Source organism: Mobula birostris, chromosome 2 (assembly GCF_030028105.1).
Source record: "Mobula birostris isolate sMobBir1 chromosome 2, sMobBir1.hap1, whole genome shotgun sequence".
NCBI classification, from domain to species: domain Eukaryota; kingdom Metazoa; phylum Chordata; class Chondrichthyes; order Myliobatiformes; family Myliobatidae; genus Mobula; species Mobula birostris.
Genome location: NC_092371.1, coordinates 165,326,103 through 165,351,496, shown reverse-complemented (window position 1 = coordinate 165,351,496; position 25,394 = coordinate 165,326,103). Strand labels below are relative to the sequence as shown.

The 25,394-nt window shown below is 43.4% G+C and overlaps 1 protein-coding gene across 2 annotated transcripts in view; it reads left to right on the top strand.

Annotated features, from left to right (window-relative positions):
- Positions 1 to 13,785, top strand: part of cog2 (component of oligomeric golgi complex 2) — a 65,806-nt gene extending 52,021 nt beyond the window's left edge. For both annotated transcript variants that reach the window (XM_072250801.1, XM_072250806.1), the window contains 3 exons: positions 406 to 545; positions 6,032 to 6,212; positions 13,213 to 13,785. In XM_072250801.1, the coding sequence (XP_072106902.1) occupies positions 406 to 545; positions 6,032 to 6,212; positions 13,213 to 13,314 (423 nt within the window). In that variant the 3' untranslated portion in view covers positions 13,315 to 13,785. The remainder of the gene's footprint in view (positions 1 to 405; positions 546 to 6,031; positions 6,213 to 13,212) is intronic.
- The last annotated feature ends 11,609 nt before the right edge of the window (positions 13,786 to 25,394 follow it).

The window sequence follows — 25,394 nt, the reverse complement described above, 5'->3', positions numbered from 1 at the left end:
AGTAACATCACGCTGGTTGGAGTCAGCGTTGAATCCCAGCCCCACTCTAGACACTTGACCATTTAATCTGAATTGGCAGCTCCATTGCTGGTACTGACAGAGTGTTCTTCACTTGAGTGTAAAGTCTTTCAGAAGAGTAAAAATAAGAAACCACATCTAAGGAGGATGTAAAGGATTCCATAACATTATTTTAAAGAAAATTGAGAGAATTTTATTTGCTATTTTTGCCCTTAGCTAACATCACAAAGATGAGTAAACTAACAAAAACGTTAATGGACTACTGTGCAGATGCTTTCCGAACTTACCTGGCTTAAACCTATAATCTCTCCACCATGTGATAAGGTCCATCCCTTTTGTCATGAAGTTTGTGTCTAAAGATGTTTCATTGTGTTTTGTTTTGGTCAGGAAGTGCCCACCAAGGCTTCCCTGTATGTAGAGAATGCTTTGAAACCCCTGTACAACCTTCAGAGTCAATATAAAAGTGTCGTAAAAGAAAACAGGATACAGGAGTGGTTATCGTGTGCTCTTAGAATTAGCACGGAAAGGTAAGCATTTCATGGTATATTGTCTCCTAAGTAGTCCACTTTATAACACTGCTACAGTATAAGTCCTTCTGAATATCCAAAGTGCAGTGCTGAGGAAGCCTTGTACATTGGAAAGGTCCTTTTGATGTGCTGAATTGTATTCAATTGTATTCAATGTGCTGAATTGAATGTTCGGTGGATGTTAACAGTCATACTTGATGGGCTGAATCGCTTGATTCTTCTCCTATGTCGTAATCCCATGACAAATTTGAGAAGATCACTGAGCTTTTCTGGTTATGAAATCGCTTCTTCACGTTTCCACCAAGAATTCATTTCATTGCTGTTTCTGAACATTTATGGTGTCCACCTTTCAATTAATAAGGCACACAGCTCTGAATATCCCTCCCTAAATCAGTCTGCTTTTCCACCAACTTTTAGAACATAGAACAGCACAGCACCAGACAGGCCATTCGGCCCATGATGTGTACGAATCATTATACTACTAAAACGCTCATGCTCTGTCTGTTTGTCTGTTTGTGACCTCCAATCAGCGCAAACGCTGCATTACAGCGGCACTTTTTTTGGCTACATCGAATTAAAATGCGCTAACTTACAGCGTGTAGGCAAAGTTCAGGGTTATATATCCGTATAAAATTGCTCATTTGCCAAAAATCTACAGGCTGGCTTTCACCCGAGACCCGATCAGCCATCATGGAAATCGGGATGCCACAGCCTGACGCATGCACATGGCCAGCCTCAGCTTAGAGGCTTTGGTGTTACTGCTTCCTATCTTCTATCAAGCATTAGGGTAAACATATATGGATAGCCTAATTATGCCACGTGGAAAGAGAAGGGGGAAATTATGGTCAAGAGATGATGCCAAATGTCATCGGGAAGCGGCAAGGAGAGGGAGAGAACAACAATCGGATGAGGCCAGGGCCGCACGACTCCAGGATCAGAGTCAGGACAAAAAAGGTGAGAGAAGACGAGACAGAGGAGGACAGACATGCACGTCTCCAAAATGACAACAACAGGCACAGATGGAGGAGAGAGGAAGAGACACAGGAGAAAAGGAAAGATCAACTCGAGAATATGTGACATAGAGTAATTATTGCGAGAGTTGCTGAAGACGACAATGGCTGCTTTCGACGACAATACCTCGACAGAGAAAGAGCAAGGCAAAACGCAGGACTCGCATGCCGTCACATTTCTGCTGAAGTTGGTTGGATGACCAGAATATGCCCTCACTGTCATGCCTTCCTGTTCACTGAAGAAACCGCACATTTCTGCTGTATGAAGGGACAGGTCAGGATAGGCAATTTGCAGCCTCTACCTAATGAACTCCTCAATTTGTACAGTGATGATGATCCTATTGCAAATGAGTTCAGGAAGAACATCAGACAATACAATTGCCTCTTCCAAATGACAGCCTTTGGTGCCAAAGAAGTCATTCCAACTAGGAATCGATGGAATCCTTCTCTGATTATTCAAGGCCAAATCCATCATTACATCGGACATTTAATTCCAGACCCAACCCAGCAAGCCCGATTCCTTCAAATTTACTTCATGGATACTTAGTGCTCATTCTGGTCACATATTTGTCTTGCTATGCGTCTTTCTTCTTTAATTTCCAAATCAAAGAGATAACAATAGCATTCAGGAAAATTTAATGTTCATTCTGGTCACATGAGACCGCACTACCCTTCTCTCAAAGGGTGCCCCAACGGGTCACCCGGTTGTCTAGTTTATACTAAATGTGTTTCATCACAATGGCCTCCTCTACTGTAAAGATGAAGCCACACTCAGGTTGGAGGAACAACACCTTATATTACATCTGGGTAGCCTCCAACCTGATGGCATGAACATTGACTTCTCAAACTTCCGTTAATGCCCCACCTCCCCCTTGTACCCCATCTGTTATTTATTTATTTATATACACGCACATTCTTTTTCTCTCTCTCCTTTTTCTCCCTCTGTCTCTCTCACTATACCCCTTGCCCATCCTCTGGGCTTCCCCCCCTTCCCCCTTTTCTTTCTCCCTAGGCCTCCTGTCCCATGATCCTCTCATATCCCTTTTGCCAATCAACTGTCCAGCTCTTGGCTCCATCCCTCCCCCTCCTATCTTCTCCTATCATTTCGGATCTCCCCCTCCCCCTCCCACTTTCAAATCTCTTACCAGGTGTTCTTTCAGTTAGTCCTGACGAAGGGTCTTGGCCCGAAACGTCGACTGTACCTCTTCCTAGAGATGCTGCCTGGCCTGCTGCGTTCACCAGCAACTTTTCCAGCATCTGCAGATTTCCTCGTGTTTGCCTCTGTAATGGCAACAACGTTGTAACTCAGTGTACTAGCAACGACATTGTAATTCCATGTGCATAATCCCACTCTACTGGACAATCTGAAAAGCCCACCTTTTTCAAATTCAGTCTTTGGGCCATTTTACTATGTTAAGTGCTAAATAAATGCAACATCCTTTGTTGTATCAGAAGGAGATCTGATCTTAGATTGAATATATTACGGCTATTGAGAGTTTGTTTTTGGTCTGAAAATAGCTAACAATAATAGCAGAACTGATCCTTTATGTTCTTTATTGAGTGAGTGAGTCGATATAGACACAGTTAGGTAAACATGTACACCTACTCATTAATGCAACTATCTAAAGAGCCAAGCGTGTGACAGCAACTCAACGAATAAAAGCATGTAGACATGATCAGAGGTTCAGATGTTCTTCAGACCAAATATCAGAATGGTGAAGAAATGTGATCCAAGTGACTTTGTCCATGGAGTGATTGCTGGTGCCAGGCAGGGTGGCTTGAGTATCTCAGAAATTGGTGATCTCCTGGGATTTTCACATACACCTATCTCTAGAGTTTACAGAGAATGGTATGAAAAACAAAGAACATCCAGTGAACAGCAGTTCTGTGGGTGAAAACACCCTATTAATGAGAAGAATGGCCAGACTGTTTCAAGATATCAGGAAGTATGCTAATAGGGAATAGATCAGCACATGGAATTATGACATTGTAGCCATTAGTGAGACTTGGTTGCAGGAGGGGCAGGATTGGCAGCTCAATGTTCCAGGGTTCTGTTGTTTTAGATGAAATAGAGCAGGAGGGATGCAGATGGCATTACTACTCAGGGAAAATGTCACAGCAGTGCTCAATCAGAACAGACTGGAGAGCTTGTCTAGTGAGGCTTTATGGATAGAACTGATGAGTAAGAAAGGTATGAAAGGTAGGAACAAATGAGATACTTGGGGAATGTAAGAAATGCAAGAGAACACTTGAGAAAGAAATCAGGAGGGCTGAGAGAATGTTTGAGCTTATTCTAGTAGACAACGTGAAGGAGAATCTTAATGGATTCTACAGATATATGAAGAATAAAAGGATTGAAAGGACAAAATTGGTCCTCTGTAAGAACAGAGTAGTAATCTATGCGTAGAGCCATAAGTGATGGGGGAAGAACTGAAGTGGATATTTTGTAGCTGTATTTACCTGGGAGACAGACACAGTCTACAGAATTGAGTCACAGCAGCAGCGAGGCCATGGACCCTATACAGATTACAGAGGAGGAGGTATTTGCTGTCTTGAAGCAAATTAGGGTGGATAAATCCCCAGAGCCTGACAAGGTGTTTTCTTGGACTCTGCTGGAGGATGGTGTTGAAATTGCAGGGGCCCTAGCAGAGAAATGTAAACCACACTTAGCCACAGGTGAGGTGCCAGAGGGTTGGAGGATAGCTAATGATGTTCCATTGTTTCAGAAGGACGCTAAGAACAAGCCAGGAATTTTTAGGCCGGTGAGCCTGACACCAGTCGTGGGAAAGTTATTGGAAGGTATTCTAAAGGACCAGATATATGAGTATTTGGATAGACAGGCACTGATTAGGGATAGTCAGCATGATTTTGTGGTGGTAAGTTGTGTCTAACTAATCTTAAAGAGTTTTTCGAGGAAGTTACCGGGAAAGTTGATGAAGGAAAGACAGTAGATGTTGTCTACGTGGATTTCAGCAAATCCTTTGACAAGGTCCCACATGGGAGGCTGGTCAAGAAGGTCTAGTTGCTTGGCTTTCCAGATAAGTTCATAAATTGGATTAGACATAGACTTCACAAAAGAAGTCAGAGAGTGGTAGTAGATAGTTGCGCCTCTGACTGGAGTGCCACGGGGAATGGTGCTGGATCTGTTGTTTATCATCTACATCAATGATCTGGATGATAATATGGTAAACTGGATCAGCAAATATGCAGGTGACACCAAGAATGGAGATATAGTGGACAGCACGGAAGACTATCAAAGTTTATAATGGGACCTGGACCAGCTGGAAAATGAGACTGAAAAATGGCAGGTGGAATTTAATGCAGCCAAGTGTGAGGTGTTTCACTTTGGGAGGACCAATCACAGAAGGTCTTACACGGTGAGAGGTAGGGCACTAAAGAGTATGGTAGAACAGAAGGATCTGGGAATTCGGGTCCATAATTCCTTGAAAGTGGCGTCACAGGTAGATAGGGTTGTAAAGAAAGCATTTGGCAACTTAGGCCTTCATAGATAAAAATAACCAGTACAGGAGTTGGGATGTAATGTTGAAATTGTATAAGATGTTGGTGAGGTCTAATTTGGAGTATTGTGCACAGTTTTAGTCATCTATCTACAGGAAAGATGTAAATAAGAGTGAAAGAGTGCAGAGAAGATTTACAACGATGCTTAGACCTGAGGAACAACTAGAGGTCATGGGATAAGAGTGAAAAGTGAAATATTAAAGAGGAACTGGTATGGCAACCTCTTCACTCAGAAGGATAGTGAGAGTTGGAATGAGCTGCCAGCACAAGTGGTGGATGTGGGTTCGATTTCAACATTTAACAAAGATTTGGATAGGCACATAGATGGGAGGGGTATGGAGGGCTATGGTCCAGGTGCAGGTGCAGGTTGATGGGACCAGGCAAATTAATTGTTCAGCACAGACTAGATGGGCCAAAGGGCTTGTTTCTGTGCTGTAGTGTTCTATTACTCTATGAAGGTGACAGTAACTCAGATAACCACACATTACAACAGTGGTGTGTGCAGAAGAGATCTCCGAATGCACACATGTGAAGTGAAACTTTGACATGGATGGGCTACAGTAGCAGAAAAGTACATCGCCCTCCACTCCTGTAACTAACAAAGTGGCCACTGAATACAGTGGCTTGAAATAGGGTTTAGAAAGTCTTACTGATAACTGGTAAAATAACCATTCCTTTGATGAACAGCAATGGTGGTACTTAGAATAGATGATTTGTCAAAGGGCAGTTGTTTTAATTCACAAAATTGCAATTAGTTTGAAGGCACTTGGTTTCTGTTTCCCAAAGTCATAATTATTGAAGGAACAGTGGTAATTAAGACTGGTCCTAAAGTGAAATCTAGATGAAGGGAGGATGATTAATCATGATTAATGTCATGATTAATCAGTGGCACTTTTAGAGCACAATGTCAAGGGAACAGTTGTTCAATAAACTCATGCTTCTGCTTTCTTTCTCAAGGTATTATGAAACGATTTCTGATGTCCTAAGCTCTGTTAAAAAGATGGAGGAGAGTCTCAAACGACTGAAGCAAGCAAGAAAATCTGCAGCTCCAAGCAACATGGGAACAAACAGTGGCATCAGTGACGATAACAAAATCAGGTTGCAACTTGCTCTGGATGTCGAGTACCTGTGGGATCAAGTAAGTCACCTATGATTCCCTAGTCCAATTAGGTTAGAAGAAAATTTTATAAATCTGATTACGTGGTATAAGATCGAAATACTTAAGTGCTGGTTGGTCGTAGGGAAAGATGTGCTGATTTTCAGTTTTGTTAGACTTTAGCAGTTTCATTTAAACTAATTCAAAAGGCATGTGGTTTATAAGTACAGCTCACTTATTAAGAAAGTTACATCTAGTACAAAGAAGTCATATTTAACAAAGGGGATTGTGATGCTGAATCTGTTCTGAAGACCATAGAGCTCCTGTACTCCTGCAACACCACCCCAGCACTAGCAGGGGAAGGAGGATATAAGCAGCAATAATTTGTGAATTTCATTAAATGCAAATTTATGTTACCCCAAACTGCTGTAATGTTGGGTTACTGTTTAACCCCTCATTTGTGGTGTTCTGGTGATAAGAGATCGAGATGCTGCCCTCAGATCGGGGATAAGACAGGCCTCAGGTTAGGAAGCGTTGTGCCTTCCTGTGCCATCAGGAAAGCAAAATGAGATTATTCACAGAGAATATACAGTCACTTCTATGACACCAGAAACACGAGGCATTCAGACCTAATGGACTACAAGTCCACACTGCATGTCAACAACAGCGACACTTCTCTATCTAGTAGTCTGAATGTCTTTTACGCTCGGATTGGTGCATGGAACGATGTTCCGGCAGGGAAGGCCTCCTTGCCCCTGAGAAGCAGGTACACGTCTTATAGCAGCGGATACAAGGAAGACCCTGCCAGGGTCAACCCATGTAAAACTGTTGGGCCTGATAACATACCAGGTCAGGTGCTGACGGACTGTGCAGCCTGTTTAACTGAGTTTCTAACATCTTCAACATCTCTCTGGAGCGATCCATTGTCCTCTCAGGCTTCGAGGTGGCTACCATCATCATAGTGTCCAAGAGGGCAACAGTAATCTGCCTCAGTGACTACCATCCAGTGGTACTGACCTCAACAATAATGAAGTGCTTTGAGTGACTGGTTATGGATCACATTAAATCCCATCCTCCTGCTTCATTGGACCCTTTCCATTTTGCCTATCACTCAAATCAGTCCACTGATAATGCTATAGTGTCTGTACTGCATTCCTGTCCCACCTGGAAAATCGTGCCTCATATGCCAACATGCTGTTTATTGACTTCAGCTCAGCATTCAGTACGCTCATATCTCAGAAGCTGGTGGGTGAACTGTCCTGTTGTGTATCAACACCTCTCTCTGTAACTGAACTTGTTGACAGAATGGCCACAGCCAGTCCATGTTGGCAGAAATATATCTACCTCTATCACACTGAGCTCTGGCACTCCCCAGGGCTGCATGCTCAGCCCGCTGCTGTTCACACTGCTGATGCATGACTGTACTGCTGGATCCAGTTCAAACTAAACCAGCAAGTTTGCTGATGACAAAACTGTGATTGGCCTCATCAACAACGATGACGAGAAGATGTACAGAGAGGAGGCAGAGCGGCTGGTAGAAAGGTACGAGTACAGCATGGACAGCACCAAAGAGGTGATTGTGGACTTCAGCAAGGTGCAGGGTGACCGCTCCTCACTGCACATACACGGCTCCTCCATGGAGAGAGTTAGGAGCACTAAGTTTCTGGAAGTGCACATAACAGACAATCTCGCCTGGTCCCTCAACACCACCTCTTTGGTCAAAAAGGCACAACACCATCTCCACTTCTGGAAATGATGGAGGCGAGTGACATTCCTTTCACCCCACCTCCCACCACCAGTTTTAACAGTATTTACCGGGGCACCACTGAGAGTGTCCTGACAAGCTGCATCACTGTCTGTTACGGCAATTGCAAGGCACCTGACCACAAGTTCCTACAGAGAGAATCCTCGGGGTCTCTCTTTCACCCATTAGAGATATTTATCAGGAGCACATTAGCATTGTCAGTGATCTTTTCCATCCGTCCGGCAACCTCTTTGACCCCCTATCATCAGGCAGGAGGTACTGTAGCATTAGTACAAGATCTGTTAGGATGGGAAACAGCTTCTTTCCCCAGGCTGTAAGACTACTGATGGGGTGTATGGGGTGTCAGGGAGGGGTAGCACCTCTGGTGGGGGAACATGTCACATCCTTTTCAAGGCGGTTAGTCCACCTTTGGTCCCCACCTGGCACTCAGCTCTCACCTGTGGCTCCCTGTAGCTGTTTGCATGCAGCAGTGGCCACACTCCAGGCAACAGCTTCGACAAGCGGGCTAAACCAGGTGAGGGTAGCCAACAGGTCTCAACCCTCGGTGAGATGGGGAGTTGTCTATCCCAGCATGTGAAGACAGACTCCGGCGGATTGAGCGGATGAGACCAATGGAAGGTCCAACGGTCAAGAAGGCCGTCTTTGCAAGTGGCGTGGAACGTGTAGAGCAGGCCTAGCCCCGTCTCCAGCCGTCTCGACTCTGTCTTGCCAGTGGATTCAGATGGGAATTGGGAAGAGAGAGTGAGGCTGACGCTGCGCAACTCTTCCTCACTTAAATCCAAATCACGCACTAGTCTCGACACCATCTGGTGTCAAGGTCTGCATCGACGTTGATGATGGACTAACAAGACTACTGAACTCCCTGCCACCACCCAGATCTCAACTTGTATCATGTATGCACTTTAATATTTGTTAATTTATTTGTGATAATATTACCTTATGTATAATGTATGTGGTCTGGAGGGATATTGTCTCATTTGATCCTATACATGTGTACAGTTAAATGACAGACAACAACGGACCCAGCACTGATCCCAGTGACACATCACTAGTCACAGGCCTCCAGTCAGAGAGGCAACCATCTACAACCAGGTTCTAGCTTCTTCCTTGAAGCCAATATGTAATCCAGTTTACTACCCCATCTTGAATGCCAAGCACTAAACCTTATTGAGCAACGTCCCATGCGGGATCTTGTTAAATGCCTTGTTAAAGTCCATGTAGACAACATCTACTGCCTTGGCTTCATCAACTTTCCTGGTAACTTCCTTGAAAATCTCTTTGATTGGTTAGACACAACTTACCACACACAAAGTCATGTTGACTCGCTAATCAGTGCCTGTCTATCCAAATATTCATTTATCCAGTCCTTTAGAACACCTTCCAATAGCTTATCCATTACTGATGTCAGGCCCACCGAACTCTAATTTCCTTGCTTACTCTTAGAGCTTTTCTTAAACAACAGAACAGCATTAGCTATCATCTAATCTTCCAGTGCCTCACCGTGGCTAAGTAGGTTTCAAGTGTCTCCACTAGTGCAATTCTCTGCACAGCAGTTTCTGCACTAACCTCCCACAGGGTTCAAGGGAATACTTTGTCAGGCCCTGGGGATTTATCCACCTCAATTTGTCTCAAAACAGCAATTCCTCTGTAATTTGTATAGGGTCCATGACATGCTGCTTCATTGCCTCTCTTCTATAAACTCGGTGTCTGTCTCCCAAGTAAATACTGATGCAAAAAATCCATTTAAGATCATACCCATCTGCTTAGGCTCCACGCATAGATTACCGCTGTGATCTTGCAGAGGACCAATTTTGCCCCTTGCTATCCCTTTGCTCTTAATATATCTGTAGATGCCCTTGGGATTCTCCTTCACCTTGTCTGCTAGAGCAACTGCATGCCTTCTTTTAGCCCCCTTGATTTCCTTAAGTATTCTCTTGCATTTCTTACACTCCTCAAGTACCTCATTTGTTCCTTCCTGCCTATACCTGCTAAGCACTTCCTTTTTCTTAACTAGGGTCTCAATATCTCTCAAAAATAAGGTTCCCTAAATCTGTTATCCTTGTCTTTTATTCTGACTGGAACTTATGAACTCCGTACTCTCAAATTTTCGCTTTTGAAGGCCTCCCACTTAGCAAGTACACCTTTGCCCAAAAAGGACCTGCCCCAATCCGCATTTGCCAGATCTTTCTGTTACCATCAAAATTGACCTTTCTCCTTCAACCCAAGGATGAGACCCATTCTTTTCCATAATTACATTGAAACTAATGGCATTATGATCATTAGATTAGATTATGAAGACACGTAGTCCTCTTTTATTGTCATTTAGTAATGCATGCATTAAGAAATGATACATTATTTCCTCCGGTGTGATATCACAAAACACAGGGCAAACCAAGACTAAAAAAAACTGACAAAACCACATAATTATAACATATAGTTACAACAGTGCAACAATACCATAACTTGATGAAGAAGTCCATGAGCACAGTAAAGTTCAAAGTTTCTCAAATGTCTCACATCTCACGCAGATGGGAGAAGGAAGAAAAACTCTCCCTGCCATGCTGACCACAATCCGACTCTTGAGTCATCCGAAAACTTCGAGCTCTGATCAGCTCAACGACACCGAGTACTGAGTGCCATCCCTGTCCGAGCGATTCGACCACTTTCTCGGTCGCCAAAAGCAGGCAAGGCCGGGGATTTTGAGGCCTACCCTCTGAAAGATTCCCAACCGCGCAGTAACGACAGCAGCGAACAAGCGTTTCAGGAATTTCTCCAGATGTTCCTCTGTGCTTTCATGTCCATTCTCCATCAAATCAGAATTGCCCACGGCCCCTATTTAACAGATACAACATCATTTTTCACTGGAGAGCTGCGCATGCGTGGTGCACTGACATCTTCTCCTCCCGCCATTAGATGCTAAGTATTCCTCTACACAAACCTCTGTCACCTGCCCTTTCTCATTTGCTAGTAGGAGATCTAGTATTTCACTCTCTCTAGTTGGGACTTCTATGTACTGATTAAGAAAACTTCCCTGAACATACTTGACAAACTTTTTCCCAGCTCCTTTACAGTTGGGAGTCCCTGTCAATATGTGGAAAGCTAAAATCTGCTATCACAGCCTTTTATTTCTTGAAATGATCTAGTTCACATCCCCCTGCAACTCTAGTTTAAACCACACACACACCCCCCCACCGAGTCCAGAACTAGTAAATCCTCCTGCTAGGGTATTAGTCCCCCTCCAGTTCAGGTGAAAACCTTCCCTTCCATACAGGTCCCACCCTCCCTGGGAGAGAGCCTAATAATCCAAAGATCTGAAGCTCTCCCTCCTGCACCAACTCCTTAGCCACTTGTTAAACTGTACAATCTTCCTATTTCTGTCCTCTCTAGCATGTGGCATGTGTAGCAAACCTGAAATCACAACTCTAGGGTCCTGTTCTTTAACTTAGCACCTAATTCCCTGAACTCACTTTTCAGGACCTTGTCACCCAGACTACATATGTCATTGTACCAATGTGGACTATGACACCTGTCTGCTGTGGACTCAGTCCAAGATGTCCCTGACCCTTACGGGAACCTTGTTCTCATTTACAGAACCTCCTTTCTGTTCCCTAACCAATGAATTCCCTATCATTACAGCTCATCTCTCCCCCCACCCTTCCCTTCTGAGCCACAGAGCCAGACTCAGTGCCAGAGACCCAACTGTTTTTCTCTGTTGGGTAATTCCCCTCCCCCACCTACCGAATTCTTTCCAAAGTAATATATGTTTTGTTGAGGGGAACACCCACAGGGCTACCTATCCCCCTTGGATGCCTATCCCCTTTCCTCTCCTGACTGTCACCCACTTACCTTATCCAGCACCTTGGGAGTAACTACTTTCTTGTTCGTTCTGTTTATAGACCCCTCAGTGTCCCGAATGATCCAGAGTTCATCCATTTCAAGCTCCAACTCCTTAATATGGTCTGTTAGAAGCTGCAGCTGAATGCATTTCTTGCAGTTACAGTCGTTAGGACACCAGAGGTCTCCCTGCCTTCCCACATCCTGGAAAAGGAGCATTGCAGTATCCTGTTTGGCATCCCCTCTGCTCTGAATGTGCAATAAGGAAGATACAAAGGAGAAATAATGAAAAAGAAATCTACCTACTGCCTCAATGAGCCAAAGTCACAACTCCCCACTCCAATGTTAGCCCATTCACACAATGGCTACTCTGCCTAAACCTAACTTCTTTTTATTGGCCTTTGCCAAGTGCCTAATTATGCACAATCCAATTTTTCCTAGGGAACTGTTGCACCCAAAATGTGCCAACTGTCCACACTCGTTACTTTTACCTCTTCCGCTAGGCAATCCAATGACTCTTCAGGACAGTGCTGTGCAAAATATGCTGACTGCACCACTCACTTCTTTTAACCTCTCTGTCCCTCTGTGCATTCCAATGACTTCTGGGGACTGAGGCGCGCAGAATGAGCATTTTGCACATTGGTTGTTTTGTAAGTATTTGTATATGTATAGTTTTTCATGAATTTATTGTATTTCTTTATCTTCCTATAAATGCCTGCAAGAAAATGAATCTTAAAGTAGTATGTGGTGGCATCCGTTAGTCTCACGAGACCATGGATCTGTGCCTGGGAGGTTTCCAGGGCATAGGCTTGGGCAAGATTGTATGGAAGACCGGCAATCGCCCATGCAGCAAGTCTCCCCTCTCCACGCCACCGATGTTGTCCAAGGGAAGGGCAAGGGCCGATACAACTTGGCACCAGTGTAGTAGCACCGTATGTATATGGGTGACATGTACATACTTTGATAATGAACTTTCTTTAATTCTCAGAAGTTCAAAGCTCAAAGTACATTTATATGCTACCCTGTGATTCATTTTCTCGCAAACATTCACAGAGAACGAAGAAGTATAATGGAATCAATGAAAAACTACACACAAAGATTGATAAGCAGCCAAAGTACAAAAGCAGGTGAACTGTGCAAATGCAATAAATAAATAAATAATGCGGAGCACATGAGTTGTGTAGTCTTTGGAACTGAGGCAACAGCTTGTGTTCAGTGATTAGTTCAAGTGTTGAAGAGAGTTAAGTTATCCATGTTGGTTCAGGACCCTGATGATTGTCGGGTAATAACTGTTCCTGAACCTGGTGACCCAAGGCTCCTGTACCTCCTTCCTGATGGTAGCAATGAGAAGAGAGCATGGCCCTAAAGGTGGGGATCCTTGATGATGGATGCTGTTTTCCTGACTTGACTTTGATCAATAATATTTGCCTTTCTATTTCCCAGGTGCAGAAACTGGGCTTGCAGATGTCATCCTTCACACAGTTTGCAGCTCTGCTGGATGTAGCTCAAGCTGCGAAAGCTATGGCTACAGTGGAGCCTGTCTGACAGACTGCCAAAGCCAGGAAGAAACAACAACTTCACCATCCAGTGCAACTTCATAACAAATGGTTCTTTGGACCTGCTGCTTTACTACCACAGTTTACACCTCTAATTCACACCGTGGGCATGTTTTAATCTCCCCCCCCCCTCCCAAAGTCAGAGCTGTGGTAAAGTATTCATGAAGGTGGACTGCAGCTTGTAAATCTCTGAAGAATGCTTGTGGAGTTACTGAATGATAATTCTTTCTTGTAAGTATCTGGAGATCTGGACAACATGTTGAGGATACATTGTCTGCATCAGGCGAGTGCAATTTTTTATTTTCACACATTATAAATGTGATTGGAATCAAATCTCCAAACACGAGAACTGTGGTTATTTTACCAAGAGTTGAGAAAAATGTAAAGCATAATTGTAATTTCTGCTATATCAGTGATTTACCAACATATTTAAATAAATTAATAAGGAAGTCTGGAGCAATTTCTTGTCTGAATAATGGTTTAATGCCAAACGTGGCTGAGCTATATAGTAGATAGGAGTTGAAATACTGAGGTGTTATTAAGGGAAGCTACACTCAGTGGCCACTTTATTAGTCCTAATAAACACCATGTTCATGGTGTTCTGCCACTGTAGCGCATCCACTTTAAGATTTGACATGTTATGCATTTGATATGCTCTTCTGCACATCGCTGTCATAATGCATGATTATTTGAGTTACTGACACCTTCCTGTCAGCTGGAACCAGTCTAGTCATTCTCCTGTGACCTCTCATTAACAAGGTATTTTCACCCACAGAACTGCTGCTCACTGGATGCTTTTTGTTTCTGCACCATTCTCTGTAAGCTCTAGAGAGCGTTGTGCATGAAATTCCCAGGAGATCACAGTTTCTGAGATACACAAATCACCCCGTCTGGCATCAAAAATCATTCCACGATCATAGTCACCTAGATCACATTTCTTCCCCCATCTGATGTTTGGTCTGAACAACGACTGAACCTCTTGACCATGTCTGCTTGTTTTTGTGCATTGAGTTGCTGCCACATGATTAGCTGTTTAGATAATTTCATTAACAAGCAGATGTACCTAATCAAGTCAAGTCTTTTATTGTCATTTTATTATGTACATGTAGGTTTCAATAGGTACATTTAATGTCAGAAAAATGTAAATAATATACAACCTGAAATTCTTTTTCGCATATATAATGTATATAGAAGTGAGACAACATTTCTTCAAACCAAGATTTAAAGCATAACACACATAACTTAAGAAGATGAGGATAAAATCTACAGATGGATCACACATAAATAACGAACTAAAGTGTATTAATAATAAATTTTGTAAGCTACAGAACAGATGAAGAAAAAATGCATTGAATATATGCTATGTAATTCTAGCTAATATTAAAAACAGATACTATATAACTGGAATCATCTGGAAGGGAAGGTTTTGAAACTGGGGTTGGTAGCAACTAAAAATTGCAGGCTGCCCCTGGTGGAGTTAGCCCAAAGCTGTCCTAGTCACAAGGTGAATTATGTATAACCCTGAGCCATCCAGTCCCTATGTTCTGACTCTTATGGGGCCTACCAAGCAGCAATGGAGGTACAGAGGTCACAGGCAGTATGACACTTAGTACTGTCAGCTATAAGGTGGCAAAGCTCAGCTACTTCGGGGACCCAACTATCTGATGGGTCAAGCTCCCTGTTATAGCAAACTGAAACAACCAACGTCTATTGGTTAGCTTATTCCCAAGCTGACTTTCACTGATTGGTCTTTCACTATCAATATCTTGAATATTCTTGGGTAAACTATTTAAATAGCTATTCTTTGGGATGTAATGTTGAATTCTGAGATTTTTGTAGTTGTGTGGTTTTAATGAATAAAGTTTTATTTTGAGTTCCGGCTTTGTCTATCTCCTGGCTTTGGGTCTCAGTAGTTATAGGCGAGCGAACACAACAAATTGGCGATGAGGTCCTTCCTGTATTATATTGACATGGCAATTTCAGCAGAAGATTTGCACGCAATTCGGCAACAGCAGCAAGCTCAATTTGAGCTGGCCTAGCTGAAGTTTAACCAGCTTGACCGGGTTATTGGTGAGTCTGGAATTCAAATGAGTCAGTTGTTGCGTCCATTCCCTACTTCCAGTTCGACACTGGATGTTTGAATAATGGTATGAAGATATAATTCTGGGCTGAGTTCATCAGTAAAGACAACTCATGGAAGACACATGCTTTGCTCCAAAAATTGGGTACTGCTGAACATGAGCGCTCTTTCAACTTTGTCTGCCTAAGAATCGTTGTGGCTTATCAAATTTGAGGAAATTGTCCAACAACTAACAAGCATTTTTGGAGAGCAGTCATCTCTCTTCAGTGTTTGCTGCCGTTATTTAAAACTCATTAAACACAACGCCGATTATTTCATCCCATATGCCAATGTCATCATTCGTAAATGTGAAGAGTTCAAGCTGGGTAACGTGACTGAAATACAGTTCAAATTGCGGACTTCAGGCACTTATAGACACTCACAAACGCCTCCTGGCCAGACTGGAGCAAGACCCTGATAGGACTTTACAAGCTGTCTGTCACTCAAGAATGTCAACACTTGATCAACCTGAAACACGATTCCAAACTGGTCAGACAGAGTCATGTCAATGCAGTTTCCAATGGCCCAGACATCATCAATCAGCAGGTCTCCAAACAGCTTATTGGAACTGTGGTGCGTGACATATGCAAGAAACTGCCAATACAAGAAACATATTTGCAGCAAATGCCAATGCTGTGGTTACAAAGAAAGCTTTTGCCATCCTTCACTGCCTTCTAGGTCAATGAAATACAAGGACAAGAATTTTCAAAATCTATCTAAAGCTACAAGGAGTTTAATGATCATGTTCAAAGTAGACTTCGGTCCCAGGAGGTGGTACACCAACATATTTATCAACAATCAGTTGGTCAAGCTACAACATGATATGGCATCAGACATCACCATTATGTCCAAACGCACATGGTGGGCACTTGGGTCCCACCAGTCAAATCAAATCATTGAGTGCCTGCAGTGTATCGGGAGGAGCCCTCCAGCTGATTGGTGAACTGTTCTGCCTGGTGAAGCTGAATGATAATCAAGTCAGTGATGTGTGTTACTAACAGACCAACAAGATCCGAATATCCTTGGCATTGACTGGATGGACAAGCTTGATCTCTGGAACGTCCCTCTGGATGAGGCCTGTATGAAGACACTGGCTGTTCAAGTCATTCAGTTGACACCATACCATCATCAGTACGTGAGACCATACCACAACAATTGCAAAAGCGCTGTGCAGCAATATTTCAAGAAGGTTGAGGTTGCTGCACCAAACTGCAAGCAGAACTCCATTGCCATCCAGACACAGACACTGGTACTATATGCAGCCTTACCAATCTTGGAGCAAGAGTTAGATGACCTGCACAAGCTGGTGTGATCAAAGCTGTCAACTACTCACATTGGGCAGCTCCAACAGTCATCATCAAGAAAACCAATGGTATGGTGAGATTGTGTGCAGACTTCAGAGCCAGTATCAGAGCAATCCTAGAGACACACTAGTACCCATTATCGATACCAGCAGATCTTTTCGCAAAATTAAACAGTAGTTGCTACTTTGCAAAGTTGGATTTGGCTGGAGACTACCTCCAGGTAAAAGCAGTGGAAAATTCACAGGAGCCTTTCACCATTACAACGTATAAGGGGTGGTTTTTAATTCCTTTGCTTGTCTTACCGGGTAAAGACAACTCCTTCAATTTTCCAACAGCTTATGGTCACCATGCTATGATGACATCACTGTGATGGGCATGGATCAGACAGAACTATGCCAATGCCTGAATAACATTTTGAACAAACTTACAGGACTTTGGATTGCAGCTTTGGACAGAAAAGTGCAGCCTTCTAATGTCTTCAATCAAGTATCTGGGATTCATCATAGATGAGCAGTCATCGCTGAGATCCCAAAATCATAACTGCTATCTTACAGATGCCTCTATCATCAGATGTCAGCACTGTATGATCATTTTTGGCATGATCAGTCATTATTCAGCATTTCTTCCAAGAATGCACCGGCTGAGGGAGCCACTTAATGCTGTACTCAACAAGGGTGCCATGTGGAAATGGTTCAAGTAGTGCCAAGAGACCTTTGATCAGGCGAAGAATATGCTGTCATCCAACCTTCCCTTGATGCATTTCAACCCAGAGCTGCCAGTCATTGTTGCAACTGATGCTTCCAACTATGGGGTGAGAGCTGTCATATCCCATATCATCCCTGATGCTTCTAAAAAAGCTTTCATGTATGCAGCCAGATCACTGATTGCAGCAGAAAGGAACAATGGGCAAATCGAGAAGGGTGCCTTGGGAATCATCTTTGCTGTGAAAGAATTCCACAGGTTGCTTTATAGCAGATGCTTCCCTCCTTACTGATCACAAGCCACTGTTGTTCATCTTTCTAAGAAAGACATCCTAGTGGATACAGCTAACCTTTACAAAGGAGAACAATGATGTTAGTAGCCTATGATTTTGAAATCAAGTACACATCAATCCAGGAACTTGGTCAGACAGATGTCCTCTCCAGACTTGTGAATCAGCAGGTCACTGAAAATGAAAATGCAGCCTTGGCTGCGATTTCAATTGATTGCGAAGGCCACCAGGTTGTATTGGATGTTGCTGAAGCTCTTCCGGTCGGGGTTGACAAGATCTGAGCAAAAATGGCTGCAGGTCCTCTTCTTCAGCACATTTGCAGGTGGATCGCCAGTCAAAGTTGAGAAAGATGTCGTACCCTTCTACTGATGTCGTACCCACCATTGCTGTCAACTGTGGACTCGTGCCTAGGGTTCGGAGACAGAATAAGTGATTCCACAAACACTTTGGACAGAAGTACTGAAACAATTCCATAGTGGTCATTGGGCATCAATCAAAGGAAAGCCCTGGCAAGAAGCTTTGTGTACTGGCTGGGCATAGACAAAGACCACGTCTGTATGCAAGCCGTGTACTCAGTGCTCCATGGCAGCAAAGAATCCAAGGAGAGCCGATCCGCAACCATGGCCTCAGGCTACCACACTTTGGCCTTGAGTACATATTGACTTCATTGGCCCAATCAGCGGGTGTACCTACCTTGTCCTGGCTGTTGCCTGTTCCAAATGGCCAGAAGAATTATCTATGAAGTCAATTACAATAGAGGCTACCATTCAGCTGCTGCTGCAAATCTTTAGCCACTTTGGGATGCCAGAAATGCTTGTTTCTGACAACGGCACTCAATTCAGTTCACAGCACTTTGCTGCATTCTGCCAGAACAGCAGAATTACCCACATCTGCTCACCCCTGTATCATCCACAGTCCGATGGCAAAGTAGTGAGAGGTTTGTGGATACCTTCAAATGGTTGTGGTCGCTTCTGAAATCAAGAGGGGAAGGAGCATTGGCTGTGGCTCAAAACACATTTCTGCTGACATATCGAATTATGCTGCATCCAGGCCTCGCGGGGGTGGGGGGATTTCTCCAGCTGAAGCACTTTTGGGAAGAAGATTGTGCACAGGTTGGATGCAATGCTGCTACAGTGTCTAACATCCAAGACAGCAGATGGTCAGGTGCATAAAGCCAGCCACACAGGCCTTCATCAGTAGATGAAGTCATTCAAGCCTGGAGCTGCAGAGTGGGGCATTCAGTATCACAATGCCAAGACTCCTGTCAAATGAATGGGGAAAGTGCTTTATGAAGTTATTGTAGACGGAGATCACTGGCGTTGTCACATCATCCATTTGCATCCACGTGCTCTCGAAGGCACAACAAGTTCATTGGGCAGATCATCAAACATAGAGCTGGACCTTTAAACAGGGTTCGATTTACCCAGGCTACACCAACCACCAGCACCAGCACAGCTGCAAACAGCAGCGCAACAAGAAAATGACAGCCTGCAATCACTAAGAAAGACTGATCGCCAGTGTAAGCCAGGTGTTCTGTTCCAAGTCAACCCCCAGCTCAAATCCTACAGGTAATCATCTTCAAAAGGGGGGTGTTCTGGCAAGCCTATTGGTCAGCTGACAAACAATTCCAGGCTGACTTTTACCGATTGGTCATTATTCCTATCAATGTTTCAAATGTTGGGTAAACTACTTAAATAGTTGTGCTTTGGGATACACAGTTGAGTCTTAAAATTTTTATAGTTGCATAGTTTTACTGAATAAAGGTTTATTTTGATTTCCACCTTTGTTCCATTTCCTGGCTTTGGGTCTCATTACTGGTTAGAGGCTCACAAACACAGCACTCCCGTTGGCACATGCACACACTTTGTGTCCCTTCGACTCTTAAGGGTGCAAAATGATCTGGAGTTATAATCTTTCTGGTTTTATGCAGCAGCTTTTGAAAGTTTTTCCCATCTGGGATTAATGTTGAGTGGATATTGACTTGTAATAAGCACAAAATCCCAGCCTAAAATCCAGCTAATGTAATATATAAGGGGCTAAACACCATAGCTTGACAACCATGTGGGGAATAGGAGGTGCTCTTCAGCACCTGTGATCTTGCAACCTGCAGCTTTGGTCCTGGTTTTCAGCATCAAACTAGCCAGCTGTGCAGGGGTCCAATAAGACACTCTGAATTTCAGCTTCTGAGCAGAGGGCCTCGAAATCATCAGATCCTCTTCACTCCAAGATATTATGCTTGACTCTTAAATGTGATTTGAAACAGACGGGCATGCCTTTCTTTCATGGCTAGTTAGGGAATGTTAACAAATGTATGGATTTTGGTTTCACTAACATCTGGTAATTTTTCTCACCTCTCCTTTCTTTTCCCATTCCCCATTCTGGATATTTTCTCTTCCCACACCTGCCTATCACCTCCCCCTGGTGCCCCTCCTCCTTCCCTTTGTCATATGCTCCACTGTCCTCTCTGATCATTTTCCTTCTTCCACTTATCACCTCCCAGCTTCTTACTTCATCTGTCCCTCCCCCTCCTTCCTATTCTGGCTTCTGCTCCTGATGAAGAGACTTGGCTTGAAAAGTCTGTTGTTTATTCCTGTCCACAAGGTGCTGCCTGACTGAATTCCTGCAGCGTTTTGTATGTGTTGCTCATGTAGGGTTCTCAGTAATATTAACTGTAATGTTAACTGTTAACTGCTAGTTATAAAATGGCTCCTCTGAAGTGTAATAATGAAATGGCTTCTTTGCAATGTTAACGATGAGGTAATGTTCTCTGTAGCTGAAATGTTTGGGTTATAATTATAGATAACGGAGGAACTAACCAATGGAAGCTATGTTATTCTATCTGTATGTGTGGGAACCTGGGTGGGTGCGCAGGTTTTTCGGGAGGAGAACTGAAGAGGAAGGACGTGCTGGATGTGCTGTGGTCGACCACTATGGGTGGTCCCAGGCAGCGGGTCAAGGTCGGAGGAGATCGACTGATGGATGGAAGGCCCCGTTAATTGAGCTCCAACAGTTGTGCACGAAGTGGTTGAACTCTGATAAATTTGGCACCTTTTACTTTCCTTTTATATTGTATCTCTATTAGTTACATAATTCCAATAAGATCTATGAAGTGCAATCTGTAAATCGTTCATTGTGTGCTGCCTGATATTTGATGTGAGTTTGTACCAGGGTGCATTACACAGCAAATACGCAAATGTGAGAGACACAGTTTGGCGGGCGGACGGGGTTTCCCCGAGATTGGCACGAGCCAATAGCCCTGGGCATTACTCTCATAATTTCCAGCGTAAAACATGAGTGGGATTAGGCCATTCAGCCGGCCCACTGAGTCTGCTCTGCTATTTAATCATGGCTGATCCCTATCAATCTCATTCTCCTACCTTCTCCCCATAACCTTTGAAACACTTACCAAACAAGAACCTATCAGCCTCTGCTCTCAATATAACCCATAATTTTTGGCCTCCACAGCCGTCTGTAGCAATGAATTTCACAGATTCACCACCTTCCGACTCTACAGAATCTCTTGTGTTTATGAAATGCTGGCCTTGCCAACAATGACCATATCCCAGAAAAAGATGAATAAATAGCAAAACGAAATCCCTCAAAATATTCCACAAGGTCAGGCCCTGAAAATTGACAACTACTGCACTCCTGCCCTAATCACTCTCCCTCCTCTACCATACCTCCAGACCCTTCCTCTGCATTATCAAATCCTCCACTGATATAGTGTTGAAATGATTGAATTTAGATGTAGGAAGGCTTCCAAGATTGTATTTTCTCTCTGTCTAATGCACTTAAGTGATGACTAGATTACTTGCTGGAGCCCTTGTTTATGCTTATATGATGTTGAGTTTTACATGTTTGGAGGATGATGTTTAAGGCAGTTTTTGAGGTACCAATAGGATTAATTTAGCTTTATAGTGCTCCTTACCAGGAAATCCCTCCAAATCATAAACACTGTCATAGGCATATGTCCTTCCCACTGGTGCCCCGCTCCCTTCCCTTTCTCCCATGTCACTCTCCTATCCAATTCCTCCATCTTCAGTCCTTTTACCTTTTCCACCCTTTGCTTCTCAGATTCTTACTTTATTTTCCCCTTTCCCTACCCACCTTCCCCCTCCTTCATATTCTGACTTCTTCCCCCTTCCTAACCAGTCCTGATGAAGGGTTTCTGCCTGAAACATCAACTGTTCATTTCTCTCCCTAGATGCTGCCGGGCCTGCTGAGATCCTCCAGCATTTTGTGGATGTTATTCCAAATCCCTGCTTCTGCAACTTTTGCAGTTAGGCATTTCAGGAAAACCAAGGTCAGAGTCTCAGGAAGAAGACTATGTTCACCACCATATTCTCTTGACAGATTAATTTGTTCACAAGTTTTCAAATAATAACGTTCTTATTTGAAAACTAAGAAAAGGAATTCTCCTTCAACAGTGATCGTTCACAAAGTTATATTTTTTGCGAAAGTTCTTCCAGATGTTCCTTTGATTTAATGTCCCTAATTTCTTGGGTATAACCTCTCATACTTAAATAGTAGCACAGAATTCAAAATTCTTCTCCTGATCTAATCTGATCTTGTCCTGATAGAAGGTCTTGACTGGAAATGTCACCAATGTATTCCTCTTAATATATGCTGCCTGACTGCTGAGTTCCTCCAGCACTTTGTGTGAGTTACTCTGGATTTCCAGATCTCCTGTGTTACAGAATTTGAAATGCTTGGATCCAGTATTCAAAGCTCTCAAACGTTTTAAAATTGGGTTGATTGATGTATGGAACTGATTTGCTGATGGCCTTTGAAAGCAATGATGAGGAAACATTGCTGATCTTGACTGTTGCTGCCTGGAATTCCTGGAGCATAGGTGAATGGCCTTGAGAACAGGCAGCGTGTACTCACATGGTTTATATTAAACCGGATTGTCTACAGCTACTCTGGAACAAAATTAGACTCCAGTACTAACTATAATGTCCTTTTACTTAACAAGAAATGCAAAAAATTATGCAAAATACCAGGCTTAGTTTACACTAATCACAAAGTTGGAGATTTAAATATATGATTCAGACAGGCCTTCACTGAAAGGATGCTGTGCTGTCACCAGCACCATTATTCAGACAGGACCTTTAATCTGGACAAGGTCTGTTCTCTTAAGTGGACATAAAAGGCAAAAGACTCATGATCAGCTCGTGTCATAATTCTGCGAAAGTTGCCTCACAAAATGCTGGAGGAACTCAGCAGGTCAAGCAGCACCTCTGGAAAAGAATGAACAGTCGACATTTTGGGCCTTCACCACTTCCAACCCTCCCAGCTTCTTACTACATCCCCCCCCCTCCCCTACCTACCCATCTTTATGAAAATAATCACAAAGAAAACAATTAAACAATCCTATAAAACACAATATACAAGTAGCTGTTATATACATGGACTGATAGTATGTACATAAAGTGATACTAGGTGATGTGTATGTAGTGATGGTGGGTTAATGGGTGTAAGTGTTAATCACCCTGTCAGCTTGGGGGAAGTAACTGTTTTTGAGTTTTTGAGTTCATGGGACTGAGACAAACAGTCCATGAGCAGGGTGGGTGGAATCCTCCATGATATTGCTGGCCTTTTTCCGGCATCTTTCTGTATATATGTCCTTGACAGTGGGTAGACTGTTACCAGTAATGCATTGGGCAGTTTTAACTACCCATGCAGAGCCTTCCTGTCTGAGACTGTGTGCAGTTCCCATACCACACAGTGGTACCTTCTGTCTTCTATTCATTAACCAGTTCTTAATCTGTGCCAGTATATTACTGCCATAGTGCTAAGAGATTAGATGGGGTGATATGTGTTGCAGGCTGGGATTCTGCTCTAAGGCAGAGGAGGCTCAGGGTTGACATTATAGACATTTATAAAATTATGAGGGGCATACACATTGTGGATGGTTCTAGGTTAATGGAGTCTAAAACTAAAGGGCATAGGTTTAAAATGAGAGGGGAAAGATTTAACAGTGATCTGAGAGGCAAGTTTTTCCACACCAAGGTGGTGGGTGTATGGAACAAACTACCAGAAGAAGTGGTGGAAGCAGGAACAAATACAGCATTTAAAAGGCATTTGGACAGGTGCATGGATAGGAAAAGTTTAGAGGGATGTGGGACAAAGGTGACAAGGTTCCACACGGTAGGCTTGTTCAGAAAGTCAGAAGACATGGGATCCAGGGAAATTTGACCAGGTGGATTCAGAATTGGCTTGCCTGCAGAAGGCAGAGGGTCATGGTGGAGGAAGTACATTCAGATTGGAGGGTTGTGACTAGTGGTGTCCCACAAGGATCTGTTCTGGGACGTCTACTTTTCGTGATTTTTATTAATGACCTGGATGTGGGGGTAGAAGGGTGGGTTGGCAAGTTTGCAGAAGACACAAAGGTTGGTGGTGTTGTAGAAATGTAGAGGATTGTTGAAGATTGTAAAGAGACATTGATAGGATGCAGAAGTGGCAGATAGAGTTCAAGCCGGAGAAGTGTGAGGTGGTACACTTTGGAAGGACAAATTCCAAGGCAGAGTACAAAGTAAATGGCAGGATACTTGGTAGTGTGGAGGAGCAGAGGGATTTGGGGGTACATGTCCACAGATCCCTGAAAGTTGCCTCACAGGTAGATAGGGTAGTTAAGAAAGCTAATGAGGTGTTAGCTTTCATAAGTCAAGGGATAGAGTTTAAGAGTCACGATGTAATGATGCAGCTCTATAAAACTTTGGTTAGGCCACACTTGGAGTACTGTGTCCAGTTCTGGTCACCTCACAAGGATGTGGAAGCATTGGAAAGGGTACAGAGGAGATTTACCAGGATGCTGCCTGGTTTAGAGGATATGGATTATGATCAGAGATTAAGGGAGCTAGGGCTTTACTCTTTGGAGAGAAGGAGGATGAGAGGAGACATGATAGAGATGTACAAGATATTAAGAGGAATAGATAGAGTGGATAGCCAGCGCCTCTTCCCCTGGGTACCACTGCTCAATCCAAGAGGACATGGCTTTAAGCTAAGGGGTGGGAAGTTCAAGGGGGAAATTAGAGGAATGTTTTTTACTCAGAGAGTGCTTGGTGCGTGGAATGCACTGCCTGAGTCAGTGGTGGAGGCAGATACACTAGTGAAGTTTAAGAGATTACTAGACAGGTATATGGAGGAATTTAAGGTGGGGGGTTATATGGGAGGCAGGGTTTGAGGGTTGGCACAACATTGTGGGCTGAAGGGCCTGTAATGTGCTGTACTATTCTATGTTCTATGTGAGGAAATGGGACTAGCTCAGGTAGGCACCTTGAGATAACATCTGCAAGTTGGGCCAAAGGGCCTGTATCCCTATTGTATAACTTCATTACTCCTTTGCCAGTACTGTGTATTCTAATAATATCCAAGTGGTGTCTAAGTATAACTCCCACTAATATACAAGCGGTGCCTAAGTATAACTCCCACTAATGTCTCTGACTATCTTCTAGCACCACCTTTGCTGCTTCATGTTTTTCAGAACTAAAATCCTTTCTTTCTACCTGCCATTATCCTGTTCTTTACTGTCTGAGTTTACTTTGACTGTATTTCCATTTTATTCTTGTCATCCACTTGTCTCTGACCATTGAGGATAAGTGAGTGAGCTGGGGCTTTCCTTTTTCGAGCAGAGGAGGATGAGAGGTGACTTG